Source organism: Bos javanicus, chromosome 1 (assembly GCF_032452875.1).
Source record: "Bos javanicus breed banteng chromosome 1, ARS-OSU_banteng_1.0, whole genome shotgun sequence".
Classification (NCBI taxonomy): domain Eukaryota; kingdom Metazoa; phylum Chordata; class Mammalia; order Artiodactyla; family Bovidae; genus Bos; species Bos javanicus.
The window spans coordinates 81,151,279-81,179,003 of NC_083868.1; the positions used below are offsets into that span (position 1 = coordinate 81,151,279).

At 43.0% G+C, this 27,725-nt stretch overlaps 1 protein-coding gene across 4 annotated transcripts in view; it reads left to right on the top strand.

Annotated features, from left to right (window-relative positions):
• DGKG (diacylglycerol kinase gamma) overlaps positions 1–27,725 on the top strand; it is a 222,935-nt gene that overhangs the window by 40,915 nt on the left and 154,295 nt on the right. For all 4 annotated transcript variants that reach the window (XM_061413305.1, XM_061413297.1, XM_061413298.1 and 1 more), the window contains exons 2-3: positions 7,281–7,597; positions 23,721–23,797. In XM_061413305.1, coding sequence (XP_061269289.1) covers positions 7,531–7,597; positions 23,721–23,797 — 144 coding nt within the window. In that variant the 5' untranslated portion in view covers positions 7,281–7,530. The remainder of the gene's footprint in view (positions 1–7,280; positions 7,598–23,720; positions 23,798–27,725) is intronic.

Sequence of the window (27,725 nt, forward strand, 5' to 3'; positions counted from 1 at the left end):
GCAAAGATGTTGAGGGTGGTAATAAGAAGATTGTTCACACTGTAAAGAGCCCCCAAGAGGGGAGTGATAGGGCAAGCTGCCGGCAGGGAAATGCTGAGAGGCATCAGCTGGAGCAAGCCCTCTTGTGTGGTAGCCGTCATCTCTGTCAAAAGGCAGACAACCAGAGGGGACTGTCACGTGGGAGCATGGTCAGCAGTGACTATCTGGAGAGTCAGGCAGTATTTGCTGATGGAAATAAAAAATGGTGCAGCTTTACTAAAAATGGAGCTACCACATAATTCAGCAATCCCAGTCCTGGGCTTATATATGGAGAAAACCATAATTCAAAAAGATACATGCACCCCAATGTTCATTGCAGCCCTGTTTACAGTAGCCAAGACATGGAAGCAACCTAGATGTCCATCAGCAAATGAATGGATAAATGTGTGATATATATACAATGGAATATTACTCAGTAATAAAAAGGGAGGAAATAATGCCATTAGTAGCAACATGGATGAACCTAGAGATTATCATTCTAAGTGAAATAAGTCAGACAAAGACAAATACCACGTGATATCACTTATATGTTGAATCTAGAAAAATGGTACAAACGAACTTATTTACAAAATAGAAACAGACTCAGACTTCAAAAACAAACTTATAGTTACCAAAGGGGGAGATGTGGAGGGGGAGGGATAAATTAGGAGTTTGGGATTAACAAATGTATACTGCTATATATAAAATAAATAATCAACAAGGACCTAATGTATAGCACAGAGACTCTACTCAATATTCTGTAATAACCTATATAAGAAAAGAATCTGAAAAAGAATGGATATGTGTATATGTATAAGTGAATCACTTTGCTGTACACCTGAAACTAACACAACATTGTAAATCAACTCTAATATAAAATAACACTTTTTAAAAATGTTCCAGTGTCTTCCACTATGAAGCCAAGCACTGAGCTGCAGTGGAACAGCAGTTATAATAACAGAAGTATTTGTTGAGTTACTGCAGCATGTACCTCTTTACCTTGTCACTCCTTCTCAACTTCCTCAGAAATCTTTCCATCTGCCCTGTACCTGCTACAGACACATTTGCTGGCCTCATAGTTCCCTGTCCATATCTGTATCACTCCTCTTACCAGCCTGTGTGTTCATTATCTGTTCAGATATCTGTCTCCCACCTGGGACCATCAACTACTACAATAGGAAAATATAGATGATTTGTGTGTTCTGTAGGAATACAGCTAGGAGAATAGCTTGATTTGCTCAAAAAGTTTTTGAAAAGCTATAGAAAGAAATGACCATTGTATCTAGAACCAGATATATGAGTACTGATTTGTTATGAGGAGGAAGGAGTGAAAGGAATTCCAGATAGATTAAAGGCATGGGGTGCTTGTCAGTCCATTGACTAATGTTCATGAGGTCCTGCCGTGTGTTAGGCACTTTGCCAGGTGCTAGGGGTACATGGTTGATTTGGCTGCAACAAGGAATATGTGGAGCAGGAGACCATTGGAGTAAGAATGGGGAGATGAGCTGCACCACAGATAAAGGATCTTCTGGAACTGGCTGAAGAACCTGCCTTTAATCCTGGAAGCTGAAGGAGGCCTCTAAAGGGTTTAAGCAGGTAAATGCTAGAGTCAAATTTGGTTTTAAATACAGGGGTTATCTACACACAGATATGAAGTGATTCACAGGATATATCGTTAAGTAAAACCAACAGTGTACAAAAAACAGTCCACAGTGTGCTACCTTTTATGTGATAGAGGAGGGGAAATAAGAAAATATCCATATATCTGCTCACTGATGTGAAAATAAACAGGAAGAATAAACTAGAAAACATAAGGATTAGGTGGGAGACAAGATGGAAAGGAGGAGGGTGGGAACAGAGTAAAGGAAACGGGAACGCAAGACACTTTTTTTATATATAGTTCTGACTTCTGAAACCATACTAAAAAAGAATCTGTGGGAATGGAGAAAAATCTCTACAGTGAAATACAAACAAGAATGAATGGGAGTGGGAAAGAACTACCTAAGTAACTTTTGAAAATAGTTCTTTGAGGGTATGCTGTTGGCTAAAGACAACGGAGCTGTAAATAAATTTGAACTCTGTTTTTCACAGAAATGTGGCTAGCACTTCTGAAATTATTTTCTGTATATTTTAGAATTGAGAAAAGTACATTGTAGATAATGGAAACAGTTTGTTGGAGAAAAGAGTTTAATAGTATGGAATGAGAGGAGGCTACAATTGACTTTGTGTAGTGTATGAGTATGCATTTGGGGTTTTTAACATGGATAGATGGATGGAAGGATGGTTGGAAAGATAAACAGCCAGAGATGAGCTTTGTGTGTGTACATGCATCCATTTCCCAGCTCTGTAACTGACAGAGCCTAGAAGCAGTGACACCTTAGGAGCAAAGGGCATACCTAGTACCCAAACCTTGGTTTCAAAAACCATTCTCCACTAAAAGGAATCAGGGCTCTCTAGAAAAATGACTGATTTTAGGACCAGTACTGAGGAAGTACAAGTTGAGCCTGAAATATTTTGTAATACCAGAAAATAAAGATGTGATCAAAGAATGATAGTAATATGTGTGAAGAATAAGGAATTACTTTGAATGAGCTTGCTCTGGCCAGATCTGGGACAATTTGGAATCAAAACAAATAATGATGGTAACGGATCATAACCCATTGAATAAAGTAAGAATCCATGAATATAAGTAAATATATATTATGTGGAAATGTAATAAGCATATTATACTTATATATTTATCATGTATATTTACATAAACATATTTTATATATCTATGGTATGTGTCGTATTTATAGTATAAAGAAAGTATAGTCTAGTATAAAAAATAAGGAAGAGAAAGCTCTCTCTTACAGTATAATCAGCTAATAAATATAGAAGCGAGGGTGGAATTAGAAATTCACCATCATGGTAATAATTAATCCAGGAAAGAACCATCGGTGGGTGCTAAAACCATCAGTAGATAAAAGTTTGATGAGCAGTTACAAAATTACTACAACCTGGAGCAGGATATCAAGTTCAGAAATCACAGCGCAACACAAAGCACCCAGCTGCTGGCAGCTCATGGCTTGTTATATTGCTCAGTGTTGTATTTGCAATAGGATGGTAACAATAATGATTTATTTAGGCTCCAGTATGTGATAGGCATTATACCGGGTGCAGTTTGGTGGGGGGGGGGGTATGTTTGTTCCTTGCATATATTAACTCAATCCTAATATTAATTCAGTGAGATTTTTTCATTAGTTATTCTCATTTTTAAGATGCGGAGCCCAAGGTCCAGGAAATGGAAAATTTGTCTCAAGTCCAATAGTTGATAAGAGGCATAACAGGACTGAAATCCCCTGCCTTTTGAGTTCAGGTTCCTTGGTGTTCTATCATGCAGTGTGTCTCTGGGTCCTCTTAGAGCTCTGCGTTTCTGAAAGTATGCAGAATGGCAAGATCAGAGAGGCATTGTTAAACAAAGGCATCGGGGGATTCCTTCTTTCTTCTCACCATATTTACTAAACGTCTTGCCTCATTTTCCTTATCTAAAAATAGGGAAAGCTTAATTTCCATGGTTGTTATGAGGATGAAATTAGATGACATATATTAAGCAAAGAGCACAATGTAAAGTAAGCATCCAGCATCAGTGTTTATAGCAGTTGCAATGCTGAATTCCCTTGTATGATGGAAAATTTTTCTAAAGCCCTCACTTTTGGACTGAGTTGATAATCAGAGGCCAGATCATAAACAGCTTTATGTATCATGAAAAGAAGACTACGTTTTATTCTACAGGCAATAGAAACCACTGAAGAATTTTATGACTTGGAAAGATGTGATTTGGTTGGCAATTTAGAGCTGAACAAGGGGAAGAAAGCAGAAACCAAGGCAGACAGACTGGCAGGAGGCTGCAGTCAGAGACCAGGCAGATGAGGGTCTGAGTTAACAGACCAGCTGGCATGATGGGGGGTGGGGGGTGCAGTGCTGATGTGGAACACGCAGTGGACAGTCACACTCTCAGACTGGTGCCTGGGTTTGTAGGAAAAAAAGAACGAGGAGCTCAGCCTCAGACCTCTGGCCTGGGTATTGTATTGGTTCTTCTTGGGCATGATCAGAATGCAGAGGAGGGGCAAGTTGGAGGCATGGAAAGGTGCTCATTCAGGGCAGTTTGGGACAAACAAGGAAGTCACAGTAGATAGTTGAATATGTAGATTTGGGGTGAAGGGAGCGTGTAGGCCTGGAGGTGGCGCTAGTGGTAAAGAATCCATCTACAGTGAAGAAGACCAGGGTTTGATCCTTGGGTCAGGAAGATCCCCTGGAGGAGGGCATGGCAACCTACTCCAGTGTTTTTGCCTGGAGAATCCCATGGACAGAGGAGCCTGATGGGCTACAGTCCATGGTCGTAAAGAGTTGGACATGACTGAGGGAATGAGCAGCGTGCCTGGGAGTTATTGAAGTCATGGAGGTGGATGAAGTCCCCCAGGGAAGGGATGTAGGGTGAGAATGGGGCAGTATTCAGCACACAGTATTTAACAGTGGCAAAAGAAGTGGAAGGAGACTGAGGAGGAACACGTAGAAAGATGAAAGAGTTTCCAGGGGGTTGTTTTCTGCTGAGGATAAGGCCGCAGAGAGTGCAAAGAACGCAAGGAAGGCTTGAACGTGCCTGTTGGATTTGGCAATTGGGTCAGTGGTTTTGACCTTAAAAATAAAACAGCCAGTTATTTTAATAGCAAATGGATTTATTCAGGCATAGCAGAGGAATTGCACTTTGAAACAAGTGAGCTGTGGCAAAAGCCACAGGCAAGTCCAACATGTAAAAGAGAGGAATGTTATTTTATCAAGAAAAAGGAGGAAGTTGAGAAGGGGGTGTTTTGAACAAAAGTCCATGGGAGAAAAGTGAGAGTTCATGGTGATGACCATTACTCATTGGCTGTTGAGTTGCTGAGGTAGTCAATTTCCTTTTTTTTTCCCAAAGAAACTATTTATTTTTCATTTATTTATTTATTTATTTTTCTGCTCTGTGTCTTAGTTACTGCACGTAGGATCTAGTTCCCTGACTAAGGATTGAACCCAGGCCCCCTGCATTCGGAGCACAGAGTCTTAGCTACTGGACCACCAGGGAAGTCTCTGGGGTAGTCAATTTTTTGTAGGAAATGCAATGTATATCTTTTCCTGTTGGGCCTGTGCTTGATGGTTCTTTCCCATTAATACTTCTGTTGGGGTCCAAAATCATTGCAGATAGTGACTGCAGCCATGAAATTAAAAGACACTTGCTCCTTGGAAGAAAAGTTATGACCAACCTAGACAGCATATTAAAAAGCAGACACATTACATTGCCAACAAAGGTCTGTCTAGTCAAAGCTATGGTTTTTCCAGTAGTCATGTATGGATGTGAGAATTGGACTATAAAGAAAGCTGAGGGCCAAAGAATTGATGCTTTTGAACTGTGGTGTTGGAGAAGACTCTGGAGAGTCCCTTGGACTGCAAGGAGATCCAACCAGTCCATCCTAAAGGAAATCAGTCCTGAATATTCATTGGAAGGACTGATGCTGAAGCTGAAACTCCAATACTTTGGCCACCTGATTCGAAGAACTGACTTATTTGAAAAGACCCTGATGCTGGGAAGGATTGAAGGCGGGAGGAGAAGGGGATGACAGAGGATGAGATGGTTGGATGGCATCACTGATTCAATGGACATCAGTTTGAGTAGGCTTGGGGAGTTGGTGATGGACAGGGAAGCCTGGCGTGCTGCAGTCCATGGGGTCGCAAAGAGTCCGACACGACTGAGCAACTGAACCGAACTGAACTGCTGGGGTCTATGATTGACAATTGCTCCTGTAATTGACCTCTGTGATAATTGCAAAAGAGCTCCCCCTTCTGGCCTCCCTGCTCCATTTTAGTGAGTGTTCCCTTTATTAAGTTTCACGACTGGAAACTAGGCAAGACCGGGTGTCCAGAAACAGAACTCAGTGGGCCAGTGGATTAAGAAGAAAATTAAACTTTTTAAGGAGAGAAACTAGAGTTTGGATGCTCCCTGATATACAAGCATCTCACTCCCTTGCCATGAATTTCTTCCTACTGTTGGCGAGCTCCGACTAATGGAAGATCTTGCTCTCCTTACAGAACATGTATCTTCTGCCTGCACTTTCCCTCAGCTCTAGCTCAGCCCTCCAGGTCTATACCAACCAAGTCTAAGTGCCATCCCAGAGAACTGTCCAGTCTGCCTCCTCGCTCCATCATCTCTTCCAGCCCCTTCACCATTCCTCAGATCCTCAGACTCGTAGACTTGCCTTCAACCCTGACTCTCTACAGTGGATTCTCTTTTATTAAAACTGGGCTTGATTTTGGGTAACATCAGTCTTTATTTCTTGTCCTATTAGGCTGGTCACTTTTCAACATTTTTAAACCTCAACTCAGAATAAGAGATACATTTTGCATTGTGATAGGTGTATACATGTATGTATAACTGAAAGAAGATACACTCTTATTTTCAATTCCACCATTCCATTCCATTCTGTGCTATTCTATATCATGTTTTTAGATGTTGGTCTTAGCCTGCCACATTAATTTCACAACCCATTAAACTGATTTAGAACTGATGGAGCCAGGAGGGGCTCAAAGGAAAAGATATTAAGTATTTGTCTGAATCCACTCCCTCTTCTCTTAGGCTTATCTGCACCAGGAAGGCAGGCCTTCCCTCTAATTATATTTTTTATGGTTCTAAGAGGAAAGAGTCACTAAGATGCCAGCCAGCCTTGAGGGGGAGGGTTGGTATTTGAATTTTCAGAGTGGCTTAGTGACTCATCAGAGGAAGGTAAGCACCTCTAATGGTGGAGTTTAGAAATCAGTGGAATTTAGAAATCAGTGGAGAAGAGATTGGCTTACCTTTCAAATCACGCCCCGTGGGCTACTGTCCCTGTACTTTCTCATGAGACACCCGACAGCCTGGAGTATTTTCATGCCTGGAGGATGCTCTTAGGTGGCCTTACTACCACCTCTGATGAGGGACGTTTAAAATTTCCCAGAGTTTAGGAGTATGGCTGCCTCTGTATACGGGCTATGCAACCCCCATCCCGGCCATCTAGCTGTCTGGACTTGTACTTGTCTGTCTGTGTGTCCTCTTCTGACTCCCCTGGGGTGGCATTCCCCCACTGCTTGAAAACCACTGTCTCCAACAGAGCTTTCAGCAAAGAACATTTGAGGATTTTTTTTCTTTTTTTAATAAGAAAAGATGACATGTGTTCTAACATTCTCATTTACAATGTCTTTTCTACTTGCCCCAGGAAGAGCAAGGATTTCTGAATATACCTTGACTACAGATAGAAGGATATTGTTGCCTGAGGAATAGCAGAGGTCTTCTCTCATCTGCTCAACGACAACCTGCTGTTGCCATAGACACCTGGGTCCTCGAGAAATTTCCTGAAGGGCTTGTCTGTTGCGTACCTGCAATGAGCCAGGCCCTAAGCTGGGCCACGGCTACAGCCTGGTGAACAAAACTCTCTCCCAAGCCTCAAGTGCTCACACCCAGGAAAGATGAGTGAAGATCGGTGGGTGTCCCTCACTCCAGAAGAATTTGGCCAACTCCAGAAATATGCAGAATGTGAGTAAACGGATGGACCCATCTCGGGTGGGATTTCCTCTTGGTTGGGGAGAGCATTTTTGGAGAGCAGAGTAGCAAAGCAAAGAGAATGAGATCAACTTATTATCTCCTTATAAAAATAGAATTTGTGTCTTTAAACATAAAAATGCAATTATCTTTATACTCTATAAATGATACATTCTCACCAGAGAAATCTGGAATATCCAGGGAAGAAAAATAAAAAGTAGGTTAAAAAATCACAGCTAAACGCTATGAGCATTTTGTCACATTCCTGTCTTGTGTATATTGCTTTACTTGGTTGAATTCCTGAATATACCTTTTTCCTTTTCGGTCTTCATTTTTTTAAATAATGTAAGATTGTGTTTTCTCAGCTTGTCAAAACCTCTTTCTAGCCTACCTTTTGAAAGGCTGCAGCCTGCTTGGTTACAATGTTACTCAGTCATTTGCTTTAATATACTCCTGTGTTGGACCCAAGGCCTTCTTTCAGTAAGATACAGGATTCTGATGCACGTCACTTCCTTCACTTTGTATTGAAAAGCCTGGGCTTTTAGATGGGGCTCTTGGTTTCACTAGCTGCACCCAGGAACAATGTCAGTGCATCAACAGTGGTGGCAAGGCCCACATACACACACGGCCCCACAGTTGTGCCCCCCACTGGCCACTCCTAGTCCTGATTGTTAACAGGAGTTGGTCCTGGCTGACCGCTTCACTCTGCACACACACAGTGCCCATCATGATTGTGCAACAGAACTGATTTTTACAGAGCCCTTTGTCTTTCAGAGCCCTCAGCAGCACTCCTAACTCCACCCCATTTTTCTAACTCCTCTCCCTTCGTATTAACTGTGCTGGTGTTTTTGTAGGTCATTCAATCTGTCGCTCCTTGACCTGCCCTACAGCGCTTGCCCAGGCAGATCATCCTCTGAAGTAGGGCAGCCTGTCCCACTTCCACAGGGCACTGGTCTGGGAGTCAGGGAGGCAGGCTCAGTGCCAGCTCTGGCGTTGTCTCTGTGATGTGACAGCCCTTAACACCCGCCCCACCCTTTAGATCCCCTCCCCCACACCCCCAGCCTTCGTGTCCTCTTATGCAAAATGAGAGGGTTGGACTAGATGATCTTTCCCTGTGGTCCCTCATGCCTAACACCCCATGATTCCATGTGATCCACCAGTAGGACTACTGGTCTGTTTCTCCCTGGTACTCTGGAGCCCATGGCCTCTTGTATGACCACAGTAGATTTAGAGAAGTCTGAAGTGTATTGGCAAGGAGCAAGGCATCACCCTCCAGGGTAAGTGTTAGTCATGGGCTTCCTTGATGGCTCAGATGGTAAAGAATCTGCCCACAATGCAGGAGGACCGGGGTTCCTCTGGTTCGGGAAGATCCCCTGGAGAAGGGAATGGCTACCCACTCCAGTGTTGTTGCCTTGAGAATCCCATGGACAGTGGAGACTGGCAGGGTTTCACAGGGTTGCTAAAATTCATGGGGTTGCATAGTTTATGGGTCTCAAAGTCTGTCTCTCCCTGGTACTCTGGAGCCTGTGTCCTCTTGTATGACCACAGTAGATTTAGAGGCCTCTGAAATGAATTGATAAGGAGTAAGGAATCACCCTCCAAGGTAAACTCATCTAATTCTGCCCACTCTGTGGGTCAACAAAGTATCAGGCCCTGTCAGGGAGGAAGAAGCAGCAGAGAGATAAGGCTTTGCCTGAGGAATAGGAACCTTGTTAGGGCGTCAGAAATGGACTTTGACACAAGCAGAGAACAGACTCAAGGCAGCAGGGAAACCACGCACAAAGGAGAAGGGAATTTAGGGCTGGAGGAGACTGAAGGGAGTGGATTAGAATGTGGCTCAGTCGGTAAAGAATCCACCTGCTATGTGGGAGACCTGGGTTCCATCCCTTGGTCAGGAAGATCTCCTGGAGAAGGGCATGGCAACCCACTCCAGTATTCTTGCCTGGAGAATCCCTGTGGACAGAGGATCCTGGCGGACTACAGTCCATGGGATTGCAAAGAGTTGGACACAACTGAGTGACTAAGCGCAGCACACACAGGATGACAGAAAGTCTCTCACAGTTCTTAGGGCCAGAAGTCCAAAATCCAGGCTCCTCCTGAGGGCTGTGAGGGAAAGATCTGTTTCCTCGGCTTATGGATGACTGTCTTCTCCCTTTAGTTTTCACATGGTACTCTCACTATACACATGTCTCAGTGTCCAAATTTCCCTCTTTATATGGAAAGCCTTTTTTTTTAATCCTTACTTTTTAAATTTGTTTTTTATTGAAGTATATAGTTGATTTACAATGTTGTGTTAATTTCTGCTGTACAGCAAAGTGACTCAGTTATACATATATACACATTTATTTTTATTTTCTTTTCCATAATGATTTATCAAAGGGTATTGAATACAGTCCCCATGCTATACAATAGGATTCTGTTGTTTATCATCCTGTATGTAATAGCTTGCATCTGCTAACCCTAAACTCCCAGTCCATCCCTCCCTCGCCTCACCTTGGCACCACAAGTCTGTTCTCTGTGTCTGGATAGAGTCGTTTTGGATTGAACCCACCCTACTCTAGTAAGACCTCATCTTAACTACTTACCTCTGCCATGACCCTGTTTCCAAATAAGGTCACATTCTGAGGTACTGAGGAATTAGGACTTCAACATATCAATTTGCAGGGGAGACAACTTGTAACAGAGGATCCATCTGGGTGAAGCCTGTGTAGAAAAGAGTTTAAGACGTGAATAGTAGATGGTGGGGGGAGGAGTTGAAACAGGGGGAGCAAAGGAGAAGGGGAGCAAAGGGGGAGGTTTCTGTGCGGAGGTAAGAAGAGCTTCTGGGCCAGGTGAGGAGAAGGAGCAGGAGGATGGGGAAGCAGACAGGGGTAGGAGCGGGTAGAAGAAGGCCTGGGGCCCTGCCTGTCAAGGTGTAGCCTTTGGACTGAGTGGCAAAATGTGGAGCCATGGATCTGATGGCTGAGTGCAGGGTGATCTGGATGAGAAAGTTGCCAGGTCAGGGACGGCGGACAAGTCCTTTGGATGAAGGATGAAGTCTCTCATCTGAGCTGAGGCACAGAGCTGAAATGGGGAATGTGGCAATGAACAGATGCTAATTTGTGGGAAATTACTGAGGAAGTATCCTCAAAACTTGTGGAATAAAAGGAAGCCAGCAGAGACACCTCAAAGCCTGTGAATCTGTGCACAGTAAGGGACAGAGGGATCCAGATGTGGCAAAGCCATTGTGGAGGCAGGGGGTGAAAGAAACTCAAGTATTTGGTAGGAAGTGGCTGCTCTGTGGTCTTTTTTTCAACCATCAGCTTTATCCTTCTTGGATCCATCCTCATTTTGTCTGTGTTCCAGGACAGGACAAGGGGCTCTAGCACCACTGTTCTAACAGAAAAGAAGAAAAGATACGATTCTTAGAAAATGATTAATCCTCAGAGGAAACCCTGAACAAGGCACTTCTACCAATTTTAGACACATTCTGGCATTTAGTCATATTGCATTTCCATAGCAACTGCTCTTCCATAACCATAAAAACAGGAGCTTTACAACAGCAGAATAGCTGAAGTGTACAGGCTGAAAATTAAGAACTTTCTCCAGTGGAGTTCTAGGTAGGAGAGGCCAAGAATTTCAGGACAAGAGGTTTTCGATATGCTGCTTCAGGAGCATAAACCCTGCACCTTCTCTGGTGTGCTTCAGTCAGGGGAGAAGCTGTGTTAAACTACCCTTGGATATTTTATATATTATATAATTGACAGTGGCCTGGCGAACACGTGTGCTTAGTCATGTCCAGCTCTCTGTGACCCCATGGACTGTAGCCCACCAGGCTCCTCTGTCCATGGAATTCCTCAGGCAAGAGTACTGGAGTGGGTTTCTATTTCCTACTCCAGGGGATCTTCCTGACCCAGGGATGGAATAGAACCCAGGTCTCCAGCATCTCCTACATCAGCAGGTGTATTCTTTCCCACTGTGCAATGTGAATTAAGAGTGCTTGTCAAAAGAATAATATGACAGTTTAAGAAGCTTTTTTGTTACCAAATAAAAACAAATGTAAAAATTTTGAAAGTGAAAAGATGAAATTTAAAGCTACTCATGATCCTATCACACTTCTCTGATGACTCACTGGGTAAAAAATTCCGCCTGCAATGCAGGTGGCGCTAGTTTGATCCCTGGGTTGGAAGATCCCCTGGAGGAGGACATGACAACCCACTGCAGTATTCTTGGCCTGGAGAATTCCATGGACAGAGGAGCTTGGCGGGCTAGTCCATGGGCTCGCAAAGAGTTGAACACGACCGAGCGCGTGCGCGCGGGCACACACACACGATCCTCTCTTTCAGTGATAACCACAACTCGTATGTTTATGTATAAATATAAACATTAAAATACATAGTACACACATATACATATATATTTAAAAAACAAACATCTAGACTATTTTGCGTGCTGTTTTCTTCACTCTAACAATATGTTTCAGTTATCCATTGCTGAGTCAAAACAGGCTCAAAATTTGATAGGTCGAAACACCCATTTGGATTTTGTTCCCATGATCCTGTGGCTTGGGCACCTGGCCAGGGCCCAGCAAGACTTGTTTGTGCTCCACAGTGTTTGGGGTTGCAGCTGGGATGCCTCACATGGCCCTGTATGGCCTGTTCACTCACTTGCCAGTACCTCAGTGCTCCTCCATGGGGCCTGTTCCTCCAAGCACTTTCTAATCTTCCCTGGTGGCTCAGAAGGTAAAGAATCTGCCTGCTGTGTGGGAGACCCAGGTTCAGTCCCTGGGTAGGGAAGATCCACTGGAGAAGGAAATGGCAACCCACTCTAGTATTCTTGCCTGGAGATTTCTATGGACTGAAGGGCTTGACAGGCTACAGTCCAGGTCACAAAGAGTTGGACATGACTGAGCAACTAATAATTCAACTTTTTTTCAGGGCCTCTCCACGTGGCATCTCTTGCCAGCAGGGTAGCTTGGACTTTGTACATGTGGCTCAGAGCTCCAAGATATAAAAACAGCAGCAGACCTTTTCAATGCCTGGGTTGAGTGCTAGACCATAACTCTCTCCACATTCCACTGGTCAAAGCAGTCACAGACCTGGGCCAGACTTGATGGGGTGGAGGAATGGACTCCACATCTCATGGAGATGTGGCTCACATAGTGGGGAAGAAAACTGACAGAGCCATCTCTGGACACTGCCTAGCGCACAGCATGGCAGGATGCATGTCTGAATCACCCAGTACTTTCCAGGAGCATGGTTTTTAGTGGTTATAGAGATTTCTTTTGAGTGCGTATACATTATTTTATTTAACCAAGTTACTGGTTGTGATCTTGCCTGTGTGCTCAGTCACTTCAGTCGTGTCTGACCCTTTGCAACCCCATGGACTGTAGCTCATGAAGCTCCACTGTCCATGGGATTCTCCAGACAAGAATGCTGAAGTGAGTTGCCATTTCCTACTCCAGGGGATCTTCCTGACCCAGGGATTGAACCTACGTCTCCTGCATCTCCTGCCTTGGCAAGTAGATTCTTTACCACTGACCCTCTGGAGAAGCCCAACTGTGATCACAGGATGTATTAATAGAATCAGGGCTTCCCTTGTGGCTCAGCTGGTAAAGAATCTGCCTACAATGCAGGAGACCTGGGTTCGATCCATCCCTGGGTTCGGAAGATCCCCTGGAGAAGGGAAAGGCTACCCACTTCAGTGTTCTGGCCTAGAGAATTCCATGGACTGTATAGTCCATGTGGTCGCAAAGAGTCGGACACGACTGAGTGACTTTCACTTTCAGAGAAGGCAATGGCACCCCACTCCAGTACTCCTGCTTGGAAATCCCATGGATGGAGGAGCCTGGAAGGCTGCAGTCCATGGGGTCACTGAGGGTCAGACACAACTGAGCGACTTCACTTTCACTTTCCACTTTCATGCATTGGAGAACGAAATGGCAACCCACTCCAGTGTTCTTGCCTGGAGAATCCCAGGGATGAGGGAGCCTGGTGGGCTGCCATCTATGGGGTCACACAGAGTCAGACACGACTGAAGTGACTTAGCAGCAATTTCTAGTAAGGCAAATAAATATCTACATTCTCTCCTACACTAATCAGGCCTCTCTAGAGAACTGGATTTATTTCTGGGCACCACAGTTTACAATGGACAAAGCAGAACTTGTTGAGAAGTGCCTATAGCATGGTGAGGGGCCTCAAGGCCTAGTTTTGAAGAAATAGATGAAAACACTATGTATATTTGCTGGAAAGGGGGAGACTCAGGGAAGAGTGAGGGAGCACTAGTTGTATTAAAAATAGCCACAGTACTATTGTGGGAAAAGGGTGTAAAGTTAACAGTGAATGGCTTTAAGAAGTAGCTTTAGGACAAATTGAAGGAAATCATCAGAAGAAAGACTGTAAGGGATACATTGCTTCCTAATGATCAAACCTGTCTAAGATGAAACAGAATGGACTCAAAACCACTGTTTCCTTTTGCTAGAACTGTCTGAGCAGAGTTGGCTGAGACATTAGAGAGATAGGAGCCTTAGATGTCTGGTTGATTAAATGACCTTCATTAGTCCTTTCAATACTTAGTTCTGTGTTTAAACAGGTTTCTTTTTCAAATTTGGAGAACATGAGCATATGGAAATGCCTTCTACTGACCCACCTCCTAACAACTTCAGAAATATAATTGGCTTATTTTCCTGATCCTGTTTGGGGGGAGGGTTTTTTCCCTATGATTTACCAAGGGTAGAAATTAACTTCTTATTCATAAAGCAAAAAAGGAAAAAAATCCTGATAAAACATCCATTTTCACCTTTAATTCTCTAAGAAATGAAGCCAAACATTTCCCACATCAGTTAGTGGTTGCTTTATTTTGTAGACTTTTTAAAGCTAGGAGAGATCTTAGCCATGATCAAATCCAACTACCATCCATTTTACAAATGAGAACACTGAATTCAGAAGAGCTCAGTGATTCCTGAAGGTCACGCAGAAAATCAGTGGCAGAATAAGAATTAGAACCAGTGTTTTCAATTTGAGGTCAAGTTTAATTTGTTTCACTTCAGTTCCAACAAATTAAACAGAATCTACTCATTGGAGCTCAACTTTCAACCATACATTGATAAAGAATATATATATTTAATAGAACAAAATTTTTAATAAACTTTTGCCCAAGATTTTATTTAGCTCAATTAGTGGAGGGGCCAGTAAGACATTAAAGTTGAGAAGTGAGATATGGTCCCTGGATGGATACAGATCAAATCCATAAATTCCTAGTTAGGTAATTTCATAAATAAATGCAAGGATAAGATTGCTCTGTTGTTGTTCAGTCGCTCAGTCATGTCTGACTCTTTGTGACCCCGTGGACTGCAGCATGCTAGGCTTCCCTGTCCTTCACCATCTCCCAGAGTTTGCTCAGACTCACGTCCATTGAGTTGGTGATGCCATCCAACCATCTCATCCTCTGTCGTCCCCTTCTCCTCCTGTTCAAAATCTCTCCCAACATCGGGGTCTTTTCCAATTAAGATTGCTTGGTTAGATACAAAACTGGTTATAGGACAGCAAACCCTAATCTTTCAGGTTATCTGTTTCATAGAAGTTCTGTGCATCTCTGCTGGAAAAAAAAAAAATCTGTATGTTAACATATAACTTCACTAAGTCTGGGACATTTAATATGTTTTAATCAATAGTAAACAGTGAGTAAACTAAGTACCTCCATTAGGCAGTCCTTAAATAGCCTTTGTTCCATATGACATTGAAAAGATGTGTTGCCCACTTATTTTTCTTATTTCTGAGTTTTAGGGAATTTTAAAAATAATAGTGACATACAAAGAAATAGAGACAAAACTGGGATTTACTTCAGTGCCCTTCTAAGGCCCTGAGATGGGACATCACCCCCCCACACACACAACTTTATGTTTCTATTCTATTTAGGTCTTGACAGAAGAATCTGAGGGTCTTTTCCACCTATATTCTTCCTTCCATAACCTCAGGATAGTGGGAATAAATGAGATGAAAGGGAGCCCCAGGCAGTATTCCTGGGCAGGAAAGCTTAACCCCCATGCTGGTTCCCAGGTGTTGAATTCCAACAGATAATCAAGGTACTCGGTGTTGGGTAGCCCTGATAGACTCTTCCTTCCTGAACAAAAATTTTCAATACATTTTAAAAATATTGAATAAGTAAATTGTGCTATTCAGAAGTGTATTTCAGTAGAATCAAATTAAGGCAAAGTTTTTTTACTTTAAGATGTAGGGAATTTATAGCTCAAACCTCAAACCTGTCAGTGTAATATAGGAGTCAGAGAAAATGTTTAAGGCTAATTTGTACAACAATGGAAAGCTGTAAGTAAGCTTTCTTGAAACTTTGCTATTTATATGGGCCAGTAGAGTGAGATTTAATCAAATGTTCATGGAACCCTGGGCCCATAAAGGGTCGTGTCTAGGTGCTTCCATCTTGAAAGGGATAATCACAGCTATTTCTCACACACATCTCTTTTGGTACAGCTGGCCTTCTTTTCATTAGTAATGACTGGAACTCTGCCCACAAGCAGTCACAGAAGCTATGGATAGGGAGGGACTTCATTGAAACAGTGGCTCTCAAATTTGAATGTGCCCATAAATCTTTGTTGTTGTTCAGTTGCTAAGTCGTGTCCAACTCTTTGCCACTCCATGGACACCAGGCTTCCCTGTCCTTCTCTATCTCCCAGAGGTTGCTCAAACTCATGTCCATTGAATCGATAATGCCATCCAACCATCATCCTCTGTTGCCCCCTTTTCCTCCTGCCCTCAATCTTTCCCAGCATCCCAGGGTCTTTTCTAATGAGTCAGCTCTTCACATTTGGTGGCCAAAGTATTGGAGTTTCAGCTTCAACATCAGTCCTTCCAATGAATATTCAGAATTGATTTCCTTTAGGATGGACTGGTTGGATCTCCTTGCTGTCCATGTGACTCTCAAGAGTCTTCTCTAGCACCACAGTTTGAAAGCATCAATTCTTCAGTGCTCAGCCTTTTTTATGGTCCAATCTCACATCCATACATGACTACTGGAAAAACCATAGCTTTGACTATACGGACCTTTGTTGGCAAAGTAATGTCTCTGCTTTTTAACATGCTGTGTAGGTTTGTCATAGCTTTTCTTCCAAGGAGCAAGCGTCTTTTAATTTCATGGCTGTAGTCACCGTCCACAGTGATTGTGGAACTCTTGGATTTTGTTAAAATGCAGATTCTGAATCAGTAGGTCTGGGCTTGTTTTGAGATTCTAACAAGCTCCCAGGTAATGCTGATACTGCTGGTCTAGGAACTACACTTTTAGTTGCAAGAAGGTAACTATTCCTGCATTCCTCCACCTGTGACTGATGAGGCCAAATTATTTGGAGAAAAAGTGGGAAATCTTGCTAGCAATGCAAATTCTACTTATATAAAAAGCCATACCAGTCATTCAGGTCATTTATGATAAATCAGAAAGTCTTAATATCCTGAGGAGGGTTTTCTTTACATTGAAGCCGTGGGAATTTTGGCTGATAAAGTATTTTTCTCTTATTCTATATATAACCTTCAGAAGTGCAGCAGAACATTCACTTCCATGGGTTTCCCCAAGTAGTTAGCTTGGTGGGCCACAGTGGTCCTCAGCCTTAGCTGCAAATTGGAAATACCTAGGAGGCTTTAAACGATTGTGATGTCCTGCCCACAAACTCCCCCATCTCTGGACCATTTAATTATCACCTGTAAGCATGAGACCCAGGCATCAGGGATGTTTGAAGCTCCCCTGGTCATTTCAACATGCAGCCAGGATTGAGAACCACTGGTCTACCTTTTCTCCTTATGCCTCTTGGAATATAGGACATATGGAACAAGCATGACAAGCCCAGTCCCTTTTTTCAGTTCAGTTCAGTTGCTCAGTCGTGTCCGACTCTTTCTGACCCCATGAATTGCAGCACGCCAGGCCTCCCTGTCCATCACCAACTCCCAGAGTTCATTCAAACTCACGTCCATCGAGTCGGTGATGCCATCCAGCCATCTCATCCTCTGTCATCCCCTTCTCCTCCTGCCCCCAATCCCTCCCAGCATCAGGGTCTTTTCCAATGAGTCAACTCTTCGCATGAGGTGGCCAAAGTACTGGAGTTTCAGCTTCAGCATCATTCCTTCCAAAGAAATCCCAGGGCTGATCTCCTTTAGAATGGACTGGTTGGATCTCCTTGCAGTCCAAGGGACTCTCAAGAGTCTTCTCCAACACCACAGTTCAAAAGCATCAATTCTTCAGTGCTCAGCCTTCTTCACAGTCCAACTCTCACATCCATACATGACTACTGGAAAAACCATAACGTTGATTAGATGGACCTTTGTTGGCAAAGTAATGTCTCTGCTTTTCAATATGCTGTCTAGGTTGGTCATAACTTTCCTTCCAAGGAGTAAGTGTCTTTTAATTTCATGGCTGCAGTCACCATCTGCAGTGATTTTGGAGCTCCAAAAATAAAGTCTGACACTGTTTCCACTGTTTCCCCTTCTATTTCCCATGAAGTGATGGGACCAGATGCCATGATCTCATTTATTCCATAAATTTTTATTGAACATCAATTTTTGATCAGGCAGTGGGCTACATGCTGAGGAGAAGCAGGACAGGAAAAGAAGCATAAATGGGAGGATGGGCCCATGCTTATGATGCTGCACTTCCTACACATGCTTCCCACATTCCACCCCAGGGCCTGACTCGTCCTGGCTGCAAAGGTGGGCCTTTTGAAGCGGTGCTGCTGACCTGGAATCTCTGTTCTGACATTGTCTTCCTCCTTTCCAGGACCCTTGGAAAACCCTACTCTTGCTTTTATGCATCTTACTGTGTTCCTGACTTTCTGGGTACTTATAAAACTTCCTCATGCATCCCAGGCCTCACTGGAAGAAGGAAAATCTAGGGTTTTTTTCCCTTCATTCTTCAGCTTTCCCTTCTCCCTCTTTCTGTGTCTGTTCTTCCCTGGGTTGAGAGTCATTTATTATCTTCCCTGTCTGTGGAATATGTTCCTCTAGGCTCAGCGTCATGTTTTTGTGTGTGTGTTGTGACAGACAAGCCTTACTAGTCAGATGCAAATGTACAGGTTGCTTCAGGTCTGCTCTTGCAAACTGAGATCCTTGGACCTACATAATTGGTATCTCCCAAGTCCTTCCTTGAAACGCAGAATTTCAGGCAATGACCCAGATCTACTGAATCTGAATCTGCATTTAAACCTTCTTGCAGTCTTTCAGACATGTCCAACTCTTTGTGACCCCATGGACTGCAGCACGCCAGGCTTCCCTGACCTTCACTGTCTCCCAGAGTTTGCTCACACTCCTGTCCATTGAGTCAGTGATGCTATCCAATGTTGTCATCCTCTACCACACCCTTCTCCTCCTGTCCTCAATCTTTCTCAGAATCAGGGTCTTTTCCAGTGAGTCAGCTCTTCACATCAGATGGCCAAAGTATTGGAGCCTCAGCTAACCTTAGCCCCAGGCAGTCCACTTGTATGGATTGGGAACTTCAAAGAATGGAGAGTTATCATGTACTTTAGATTTTCACTCTCTTCTATGGGTTTTCAGGTTCTCTTTTTAAAATGTTGCTTTATAGTTATTTCCAAGTTTAATGGAAACTTGATCAGTGTCTGATTAGTGTCATCAGGGCTCCTAACTAGAAAATGGCCCATAAACATTGAGTCCCAGTTCAGGCAGCACAGCTCACATTCTGCTGTGAACACTGAAGCTCCAGATGTGTCTGTTTGTTCAGACAGAGGACATCCCTGTCCCACGCAAACATGGCATCAGAGATGCCTATGAGTAGGGCCAGATTCTCTCCTTAAACAGGCTTTGAATTTGCTCAAATGCTAGGAACAAGTGGTTGGTTAAAATCTCAGAATTCTTGGCATTAAGAAACAACTTTGGACTGAAACTTCTTAAAGCAGCTGTTACAGCTAGCAACCTTGATCACAGCAAAGAGCCTTCTAAACTTCTGATTTCAGGTAAAACTGTGTACTGATGGTCCTGCCATAGTGAGTTATGGTCCAGACCATAGTGATGGTCCTGCCAATGTGTCCCTACATTGCCAACAGCTGAGTAAGTTGACTTGTTGGGTGGAGCTCTTTAGTGTTGTCCACTTAAACAATAAGGAGTATTAGACAAGCACATTTTTAGATTTTTTTCCCCTTTTGCAATGGTTATCCAACATTTTCAGCAGCATTCTAATTTATTATTATTACTAATAATAAAACCACATTATAGAACAGTGGTTTCTCAACTTTGACTATATATATGTTTGAACCTGCAGAAGCTTGTTTTAACATATACTGATTCTTGAGTTCCCCCAGAGATGTTGATTTAATTGGTCTGGTGTGAGGCCTGGGATTCAGTGTGCTTAGGGATCCTCAGGTGATTTTAACATGCAGCCTGCTTTGAGAGCTATTGTCATGGAGAAAGGGCATTATCTTCTGATTTACTTGTATTCGTGTATCCAATGACTCTGACAACTGTGTTACACTATTAGATGTGTTAAAAATAAGAGTGACTCACTTACTAGCTCTGTGTCTTTGAAAGAATCATTTAATTTCCATACACCTCAGTTTCTTCTTCTCTAAAATAGGAGTGACTTATCTGAAGGGTTATATTTTGGAGATTTAAATAAAATGCATGAACTGACTAGGACAGTGCTTAGCACATAGCAGGTACTCAAAATAGGAGTTGTTATAGAAAAGAACTGTGGACGTGGCCCTGCTTTGCACACTCAGAAATGGAGCTCTGTCTCCTGTGTCTGGAGGGGGTCTCACCGCACAGGCGTGGATGGGGCGGTCTCTCCTACGTCTGGAGGGGGTCTCACCGCACAGGTGTGGATGGGGCGGTCTCTACTGAGGCTGTGCTCTCGCACCCTCAGGTACACGTGGCACCTGAAGTAAGATCAAGGAATGCTCTGAAGAAGCCCCTCGTTGTGCTCAACTGTCTTCAGACAAACAAGATGGCGCAGCGCCCACTTATTCCTCAGGGAAAGAGAAACCCAGCCCTGAAATCTGTTGAGAAGGAAATAACGTATCAAAGACCACCAAGGAGAAAGTAATGGGTCTCAAGTTTGAGAATTAGATTTTTTCCCTTTTTTGTTTTTTGAAATGGAATTGTTTCCCTTAAAAAAAAAAAAAGGAATTGTTTGATGCTCTGAACTCATAAAAACCTATAAAGGAGATTGATGTAAATGTATGGTGAGAAACACCTCTTGTGGAAATTCAGGAGCCAGCAATCTCTTGGATTGCTTTTTTCTATTTAATTTGAGGCTAGTGGTCAAAGAATGAACATGCTTCCATCTGTTTACTTGAATGTGTACATATGATGAATACATGTGTGTATATGTTTGTACATAAGATAAATATATACACCTATGCATATATAGGGGCTTCCCTTGTAGCTCAGTCAGTAAAGAATCTGCCTGTAATGCAGGAGACCTGGGTTCAATTCCAGGGTCAGGAAGATCCCCTGGAGAAGGAAATGGCAACCCACTCCAGTATTCTTGGCTGGAGAATCTCCATGGACAGAGGAGCCTGGGAGGCTATAGTCCAAGGGGTCACAAGAGTCAGACACGACTTAGCAGCTAAACCACCACCACCACATGTGTATATAAATGTGCATATCATACATTTAAGGATAAAGCAGGATTAGCTCAATAGCACTTGAGAACCAAACAATTTCTGCAAGAATGAACTGGGGAATCTCTAAAGTGTGGCAATAACATGAAAAATTCAAGTGAAATCACTCCCTTGGTTCTCAATCAAAATGCTGTCTCTATGTTACTTTTGCAGAAGCCACAACCAGGAAGACTCAGGCTCCAAATTTTTCATTTTTAAAAAAATGTGTCTACTCTGGCTGAGCTGAAAATCTCCCATTGAAATTGAGTGTTTTCCCCAAATATTTAAGCTACTCCTAGAGTAATTTGAGTACAATGCATACGTGCCCTTAACTGAAATCTGACCTAATGCTAACCTCTCTTCCATTCTGTTGCCTGAGTGACTTTTAACAAACAGACCTGGTTCTGCTACTCTACTTCTGAAAAAGTTTTTAACAATTTGAAATCAATGTCCTTAAGTCGGCATTCAGTACCCCCACAAATCTGGCTCTGACTACTCTCTGGTTCTAACTTTGCCTAAAGGTCCTGTAATGCTCATCTATCTCCATATCTTGGTTCACCCTGTCTCTTCTAAGAATACCCTGCCTGCTTCATGTCTACCTTTCAAAACCTTATTTTTTATAGCCCATTTCAAATGCCATCTCCTTCACAGGCCATCCCCAGTCCCCACCCTAACCCTACTCCATCCTAGCTTACTTCTTCCCTGTTCATTTTACTTCTTACCCACTCGGTGCTTCCTTGAGCTTCATATCATTATCGCAGCATTAATTACATATTGTGATGTAATTACACTAGTGTATTAATTACATTTGTGTTAGCAAATGTTTGGGAAGTACTAGTGAATAGTGCTTAAGGAAAAGTAATATAGACTTTTGAACCAGACTAGACCTGAGTCAAAACCCTGACTCTTAGGTAAGTCACTTAACGTTTCTAAATTTCAGTTTCCTTCATCTGTCAACCGAAGAAAATATTACCAAATTTGCACAGGTTGGTAGGGGAGAGTATATGAGAATGTGTAGTAAAGGTCTTTAATAAGGCATCACTATTATTACCGCAGTTATTCAGATCCTGTCCCCAACTAGTTCATCAACAGTACCTAGCAGTGTCTTACCCTCCATAGTGTTTTCTGAATTGAGTGGAAGCAGCCCAAACTGATGGCATCTGTTGCCTGGATCTTACTGAGCTATTAGTTTTCCAACATCTGTTTTGAATTTCAGAGAGAAATGTCCATTTTTAGGCAACAGCAGCATTTTCCTGTGGCATTTCAATTTGTCTCAATCCTGAAATGATTAGAACTTGTGCTTGATTGAATCCAAGTCAGCAAAGTCATGAAGAACAGCCCAGCACAGGCATATCTACTTTACATGGGCCTAAGAAAGCATAACCCTCTATACAAAGAGCCCAAATGCCAAGGAATCCCACGTCAGCGTTTAATGACATTGCCCTTTGTTCAGATGCTTAAATTGCGGCAGTAATGGAGCTTGAAAAGCTGTTACTTATTCACAATACTGTGAGAGGGAGAACCCAGAAATTCTGGTTTTCTTTGATGTCTAGAGTACTGGTAACTACACAGGATGCACTCAGGATGTAACAATTATTGATTGTCTTTTCTTGACTCCAAAGTCCCTTATAAAAGAAAAGCCACCATTTTCTCTTGTAGTTTCTAAATGACTTCCTGTGGAAAGCAGAATTTTTCCAAACTACATGCGTATGAAGCCTGCCTCTGTTTCAGCACCAAGGACAGAACCTTGCCAGGCTTGATGCCCACCCATCCATTTAATTAACATTTTAAATGCTTTAAAATTTCTGCTCAGATATTTATTTGATCATCTAATGTATTATTCTTCTGAGCACTAATAATGTGTCAGTTGGTATGATATACAAAGACTTACAGCTCTGAAGGTAGAACCAGGCAAAAGATGGGCAAGTTAATAACTATAGCACTATATGACAAGTGCTGTTACACAGTTATGTGCAAGTCATGTGGGAGCCAGAGGAGGGAGTGATTGACTGACTAGTAAAATAAGGCTTTTCAAGGGAGTCAACATTTCAGCTGGCTACTGAGAATTGAGTGAAGTTTGCCATGCAGAAAAGAGACTCCATGAAACAGTACACAGTGTGTTCAGAAATTTCTAGACATGTGATTTGACATGGCTGGAAAATGGAGTGAATGAATGGTTAAAGTAAGAGATAAGGAGTAGGCTGGATCAGATCACCAAGTATGTGTATATGGGCAAAGGGAGTTAAGCTTTATCCTGGTAAATTAAGAACCATTTAAAGAGTTTGAGCAGAGACATGATCTAATCAAATTTGTGTTTTAGAAAGATAGTTCATACAGCAAGAGTGAAAATGTGCTAAAAAAAAAAAAAAAGAACTGAGAGGGCAGAAAGGCAGATAAAGGTGACATTCTTCCATGTGGTTCTGGAAATGAGGGGCTGCTCCATCATAACCAGCATTACACATGAAGGATTGACTTGGCCTAACTCCCATTTGCTGTTTACCAATGTTTCACATATGGGTTATGTCTTTCCAGATTCTTCCAAGAAGATAAAGTATGTCTTGGCTGAATTTAATGAGGGTGGGAGCCTCAAACAATATGGCCCACATGAGGTAAGAACATTTTCATTTCAAGCCTTTAAAAACCCCATATTCTAGCCTTTCCATAATTTGTTCGAAGTTTAGCTCACTGTGAAGAATTTGCTTCTCAACACATTTTCTCCCAAGTTTCATTGATGCCATTGATGCTACCTGGAGTTATATGTTCCCCAAGTCCATACCCTGGTGGTTCAGATGGTAAAGCATCTGCCTACAATTCGGGAAACCTGGGTTCAGTCCCTGGGTCAGGAAGATTCCCTGGAGAAGGAAATGGCAACCCACTCCAGTACTCTTGCCTGGAAAATCCCATGGACGGAGGAGCCTGGTGGGCTACAGTCCACGGGGTCTTAAAGAGTCAGACACAACTGAGCAACTTCACTCTCTCACGACCTCACAAGTCCATTCACCCTTTCAGCGTCTCTTCTCTCCTCAGATCTCTTATCCTCCTCCCCTCCTCAATTCCCAGTCATCGAATGTTTTCTACATCACTGAGAAAATAGAAATAATCAGAAGAACTCGTCCCCAAGATACTCAACTTATGTGCCCACCTAGCTATACTGTTTCTCCTGTAACTGGGTCAACTCTCCATGCTCTGATCTCATCTCAGCCCCTCACTTGTACACTCAGTCCCATCCTCTTTGGCCCACTGATGGGCCTTGCTTCAGCAACATATTTCTCTCTCGCTCTCACTCTGTCTCTTCCCATCAGTTTTCTCTAAATATTAGATCTGTCCCATCAACAAATAAACATACTGCTATTTCTCCTATATTAAAAAAAAAACTCCTCTGACTCCACTTCTCCCTGCAGCTACCACTTTGTCTCTCTCCTATCCTTTATCACAAATAAGCTGTTCAAAAGATGTGTCTATACTCATTGCTTCCAATTTCTCTTTTTCCCACTTTTCTCAAAGTTCTTCAATCAGCATGTAGCCAACCACTAGTTGAGACAGCCAAGAACCTCCATGTGGCTATACTCAAGTCACTTTACTCAACAGCATTGGACATGATTAGTCAAATCCTCCACTACTTTTTTCACTTGGTTTTCAGGACACTACACTCTCCTGATTTTTCTCTTACCCCTTTACTTGACATTTCTACTTGAAAATCAAATAGGAATATGAAACTTAACATAAGCCAACTGAGCTTTTCCATCTTCCTCTATAAAACCTGTTTTTCCAGCAGTCTTTCCCATTTCAGTAAACGACAGCTCCACATTTCAAGTTATTCAGCCTTAAACTATGGAGTCATCATTGAATTTTCTCTTTTCTGCTTTCCTCACATCTCTCAGCTAATTTATCAGCAACTCCATCACTTCTACCTTCAAAATACACCCAAATTCCAGACACATCCCACTACATGCTCTGCTACCACCCTGACCTGCGTCAGCAGTCTCCTCATTGGGCTCCTTGTTTTTGCTCTTGACCTTGAAAATCTATTCTTCACACACATACTGAGCAGTCTGTTAAAACTGAAGTCAGATCATATCACTGCCCTGTTCCACAATCTCTTCTGGTCTGCCCATCTGCTACTAGAGTCAAAAATCAAGGTCATTACAATCTGCACCCCTATCCTACTCTCAGACCTCATCTCCTGCTAATCTTCTTCTCATTTTTTCCCAGCCTTATTAGCCTCTTTGATGCCATCAAACAAGTGAAGGTCACTTTAACTGTAATATCTGTGCCTTTGCTCTGGCCTCTTCCTGCTGTGTTCCTCCCCTAGCTATTCATATCATTCATTCCTTCACCTCCTGCAAGTGTTTGCTCAAATCACCTTCTCAGTGGATGTCACATTCTCTATCTAAAATGTTAAGCCCTACTTTCCCTACGCTTCATATCTTCCCGCTCTGCCTTATGTTTCTCCTTGGTACTTCTCACCATCTGTCACACTATATAACTTAATTATTTAATTGCCTATCTCTTCCATTGGAATATTTTTGTTCACTGCTATGTCCTCAGTGTCCAGAAGAGTATCTGGCTCATAGCAGGCACTCAACAAACATTTGTTGAATGAATAAATGTATGCAAGACTTTTCTTACTTTCAAATTCAGCTCATGTAAAGTTTTCTGAGAGTCCAGGCACTGTGCTGGACACTGTAGAAGACATAAAGATGAGGAAGTACAGTTCCTGGCCTCCCTCCAGAATTACTTCCTACTGGCAGGGCCAAGTTTGAGAGCCATGACCCTGGAGTCACAGGATCTTAGTTTAGACTCCTACCTTTGCTACAGACCAGCAATGTGACCTTGAATATTTCACCTGCTTGAGCCTCAATTTCTTCATCTGTGAACTGAAGATAATAACAACCAAAAAGAAAGACCTTGAAGTTTACAGTTGAGTGGACTACATAAGATGATTTCTGAAAAATGTCTAAGACTTTAAGGACACTGAAAATAGTGCCTATTATTATTCCCCTTCTGTTCCCTTTCCCCAGAATGTTTTAAACTCAACTCCCTCTTCCCTGGTCCTGGGTCTTTTTATGAGGGCTAATTGCAGAAAAGCTACTGATCATCAGGACAAACTTGGGAGGAAGCTGGCCACTTATTTATTCATGTTGTCATCCTTCCAGTAGACCTTGAGTCGGTTCCTTCTCGGCTGGGTCCTAGGAAAGAGTCAACAGAGCCCATACCCTAGGGGCACACCTGAGAGGTGCTTTGGATAAAATGCATAAACCACCTGAGAGTAAAGCAGAAAGAGGATTGCCAGAACAGGGACCAGACTGAAAACGCACCATTGCAAAGAACATCCCTGAGGACAAACCATGCAGAAAGGATGCCAGAGGCAGCAAAGACCTTGCAGCCCCCAGTTGCCACCCCCACCTCCAAAAACATACGAACAAAGACCAATGGGGGGTGGTGTGAATCAGCCTGTCCGCCCTGAGGCTGACGAGTAGGAGGGCACAGTTTGGTCAGGGCTGCAGAGGGTGTGAAGGCCACAGGAGCTTACAGAAGCAGGGAGCAGCTTGGCTGCTATGAGCTTGCTGCCACCCCCGCCTCCGTTGGGCTGCCCGCCCCCCGCTCTTTATACCCTGGCATTTCTGTGTCCCAGGGGAGCTCCATCACTCTGATTTCATTCTCTCTCACAGTGTGGCTGGCTTCAAGTAGGTATAATGTGCCAGCACGGGGTTCAGAAACAAGGGTTTGAATTCTCTTGAGCTTGATGGCTTACTGCTGCTGAAATGTCTCAACGAGCAGTGAGTTAGCTGTTGGAAGGGGCAGGCTGCTTAGGAAAGCGAGGCCAGAAAGGAAAGTTTGTAGAGTGGCTGCATGTGGCCATGATAAGCATACCCTTGCCCGCTGGCACCACGTGATTCTCTGGAGAACAGAGTGCCACTGAAGACTCAAGAAAGTAGACAGAAACAGTGAAGCCAAAAAGGTAGGGGGACCTGGTAGCATCTTAGCACGAAGCACAGCTCTGCCTCTTGCTTGAGCAAGTTATGTTTCCAGAATTATTTTTTCATCCACCACATGACAGTAACAGTACCATCTCATATGGTTGTTTCAAGACTTAAGCAAGACAGTGATCAACAGACTCTTCATCTCGTTCTCCTTCCTTTTTAGCCTGTAGAAGAATTAACAATTGCTTAGCTAGTTTCCACATGAAAGTCACACTTTCTGGGGAAAAAGAAAAAAAAGTCTGAGCAATGGCAGTGTCTAAGATATTACTCAGGGCTCTGAGAATTGCCAGTGTGCTGCACAGCGGTTGGTTATCTGCTTTGAGCAACGTACCAGCCACTTCCTACCCATCACACAATAACCAGGCAGCTACCCTGAACCTGGTCTGTACTGATAAAAAAAAAACGTATTCTTTTGCAACCCAGATGTCACTAAAAGTGGCCCCTAGTCACATCTCCTTGCCTGTTGAACTTGAGGTGCTTAGAGGGACTGGCAGGGAGCAGGATGTCAGCCCCGGGGCCTGGACAGATAAAATGGCAGGAGCACTGGACCAGG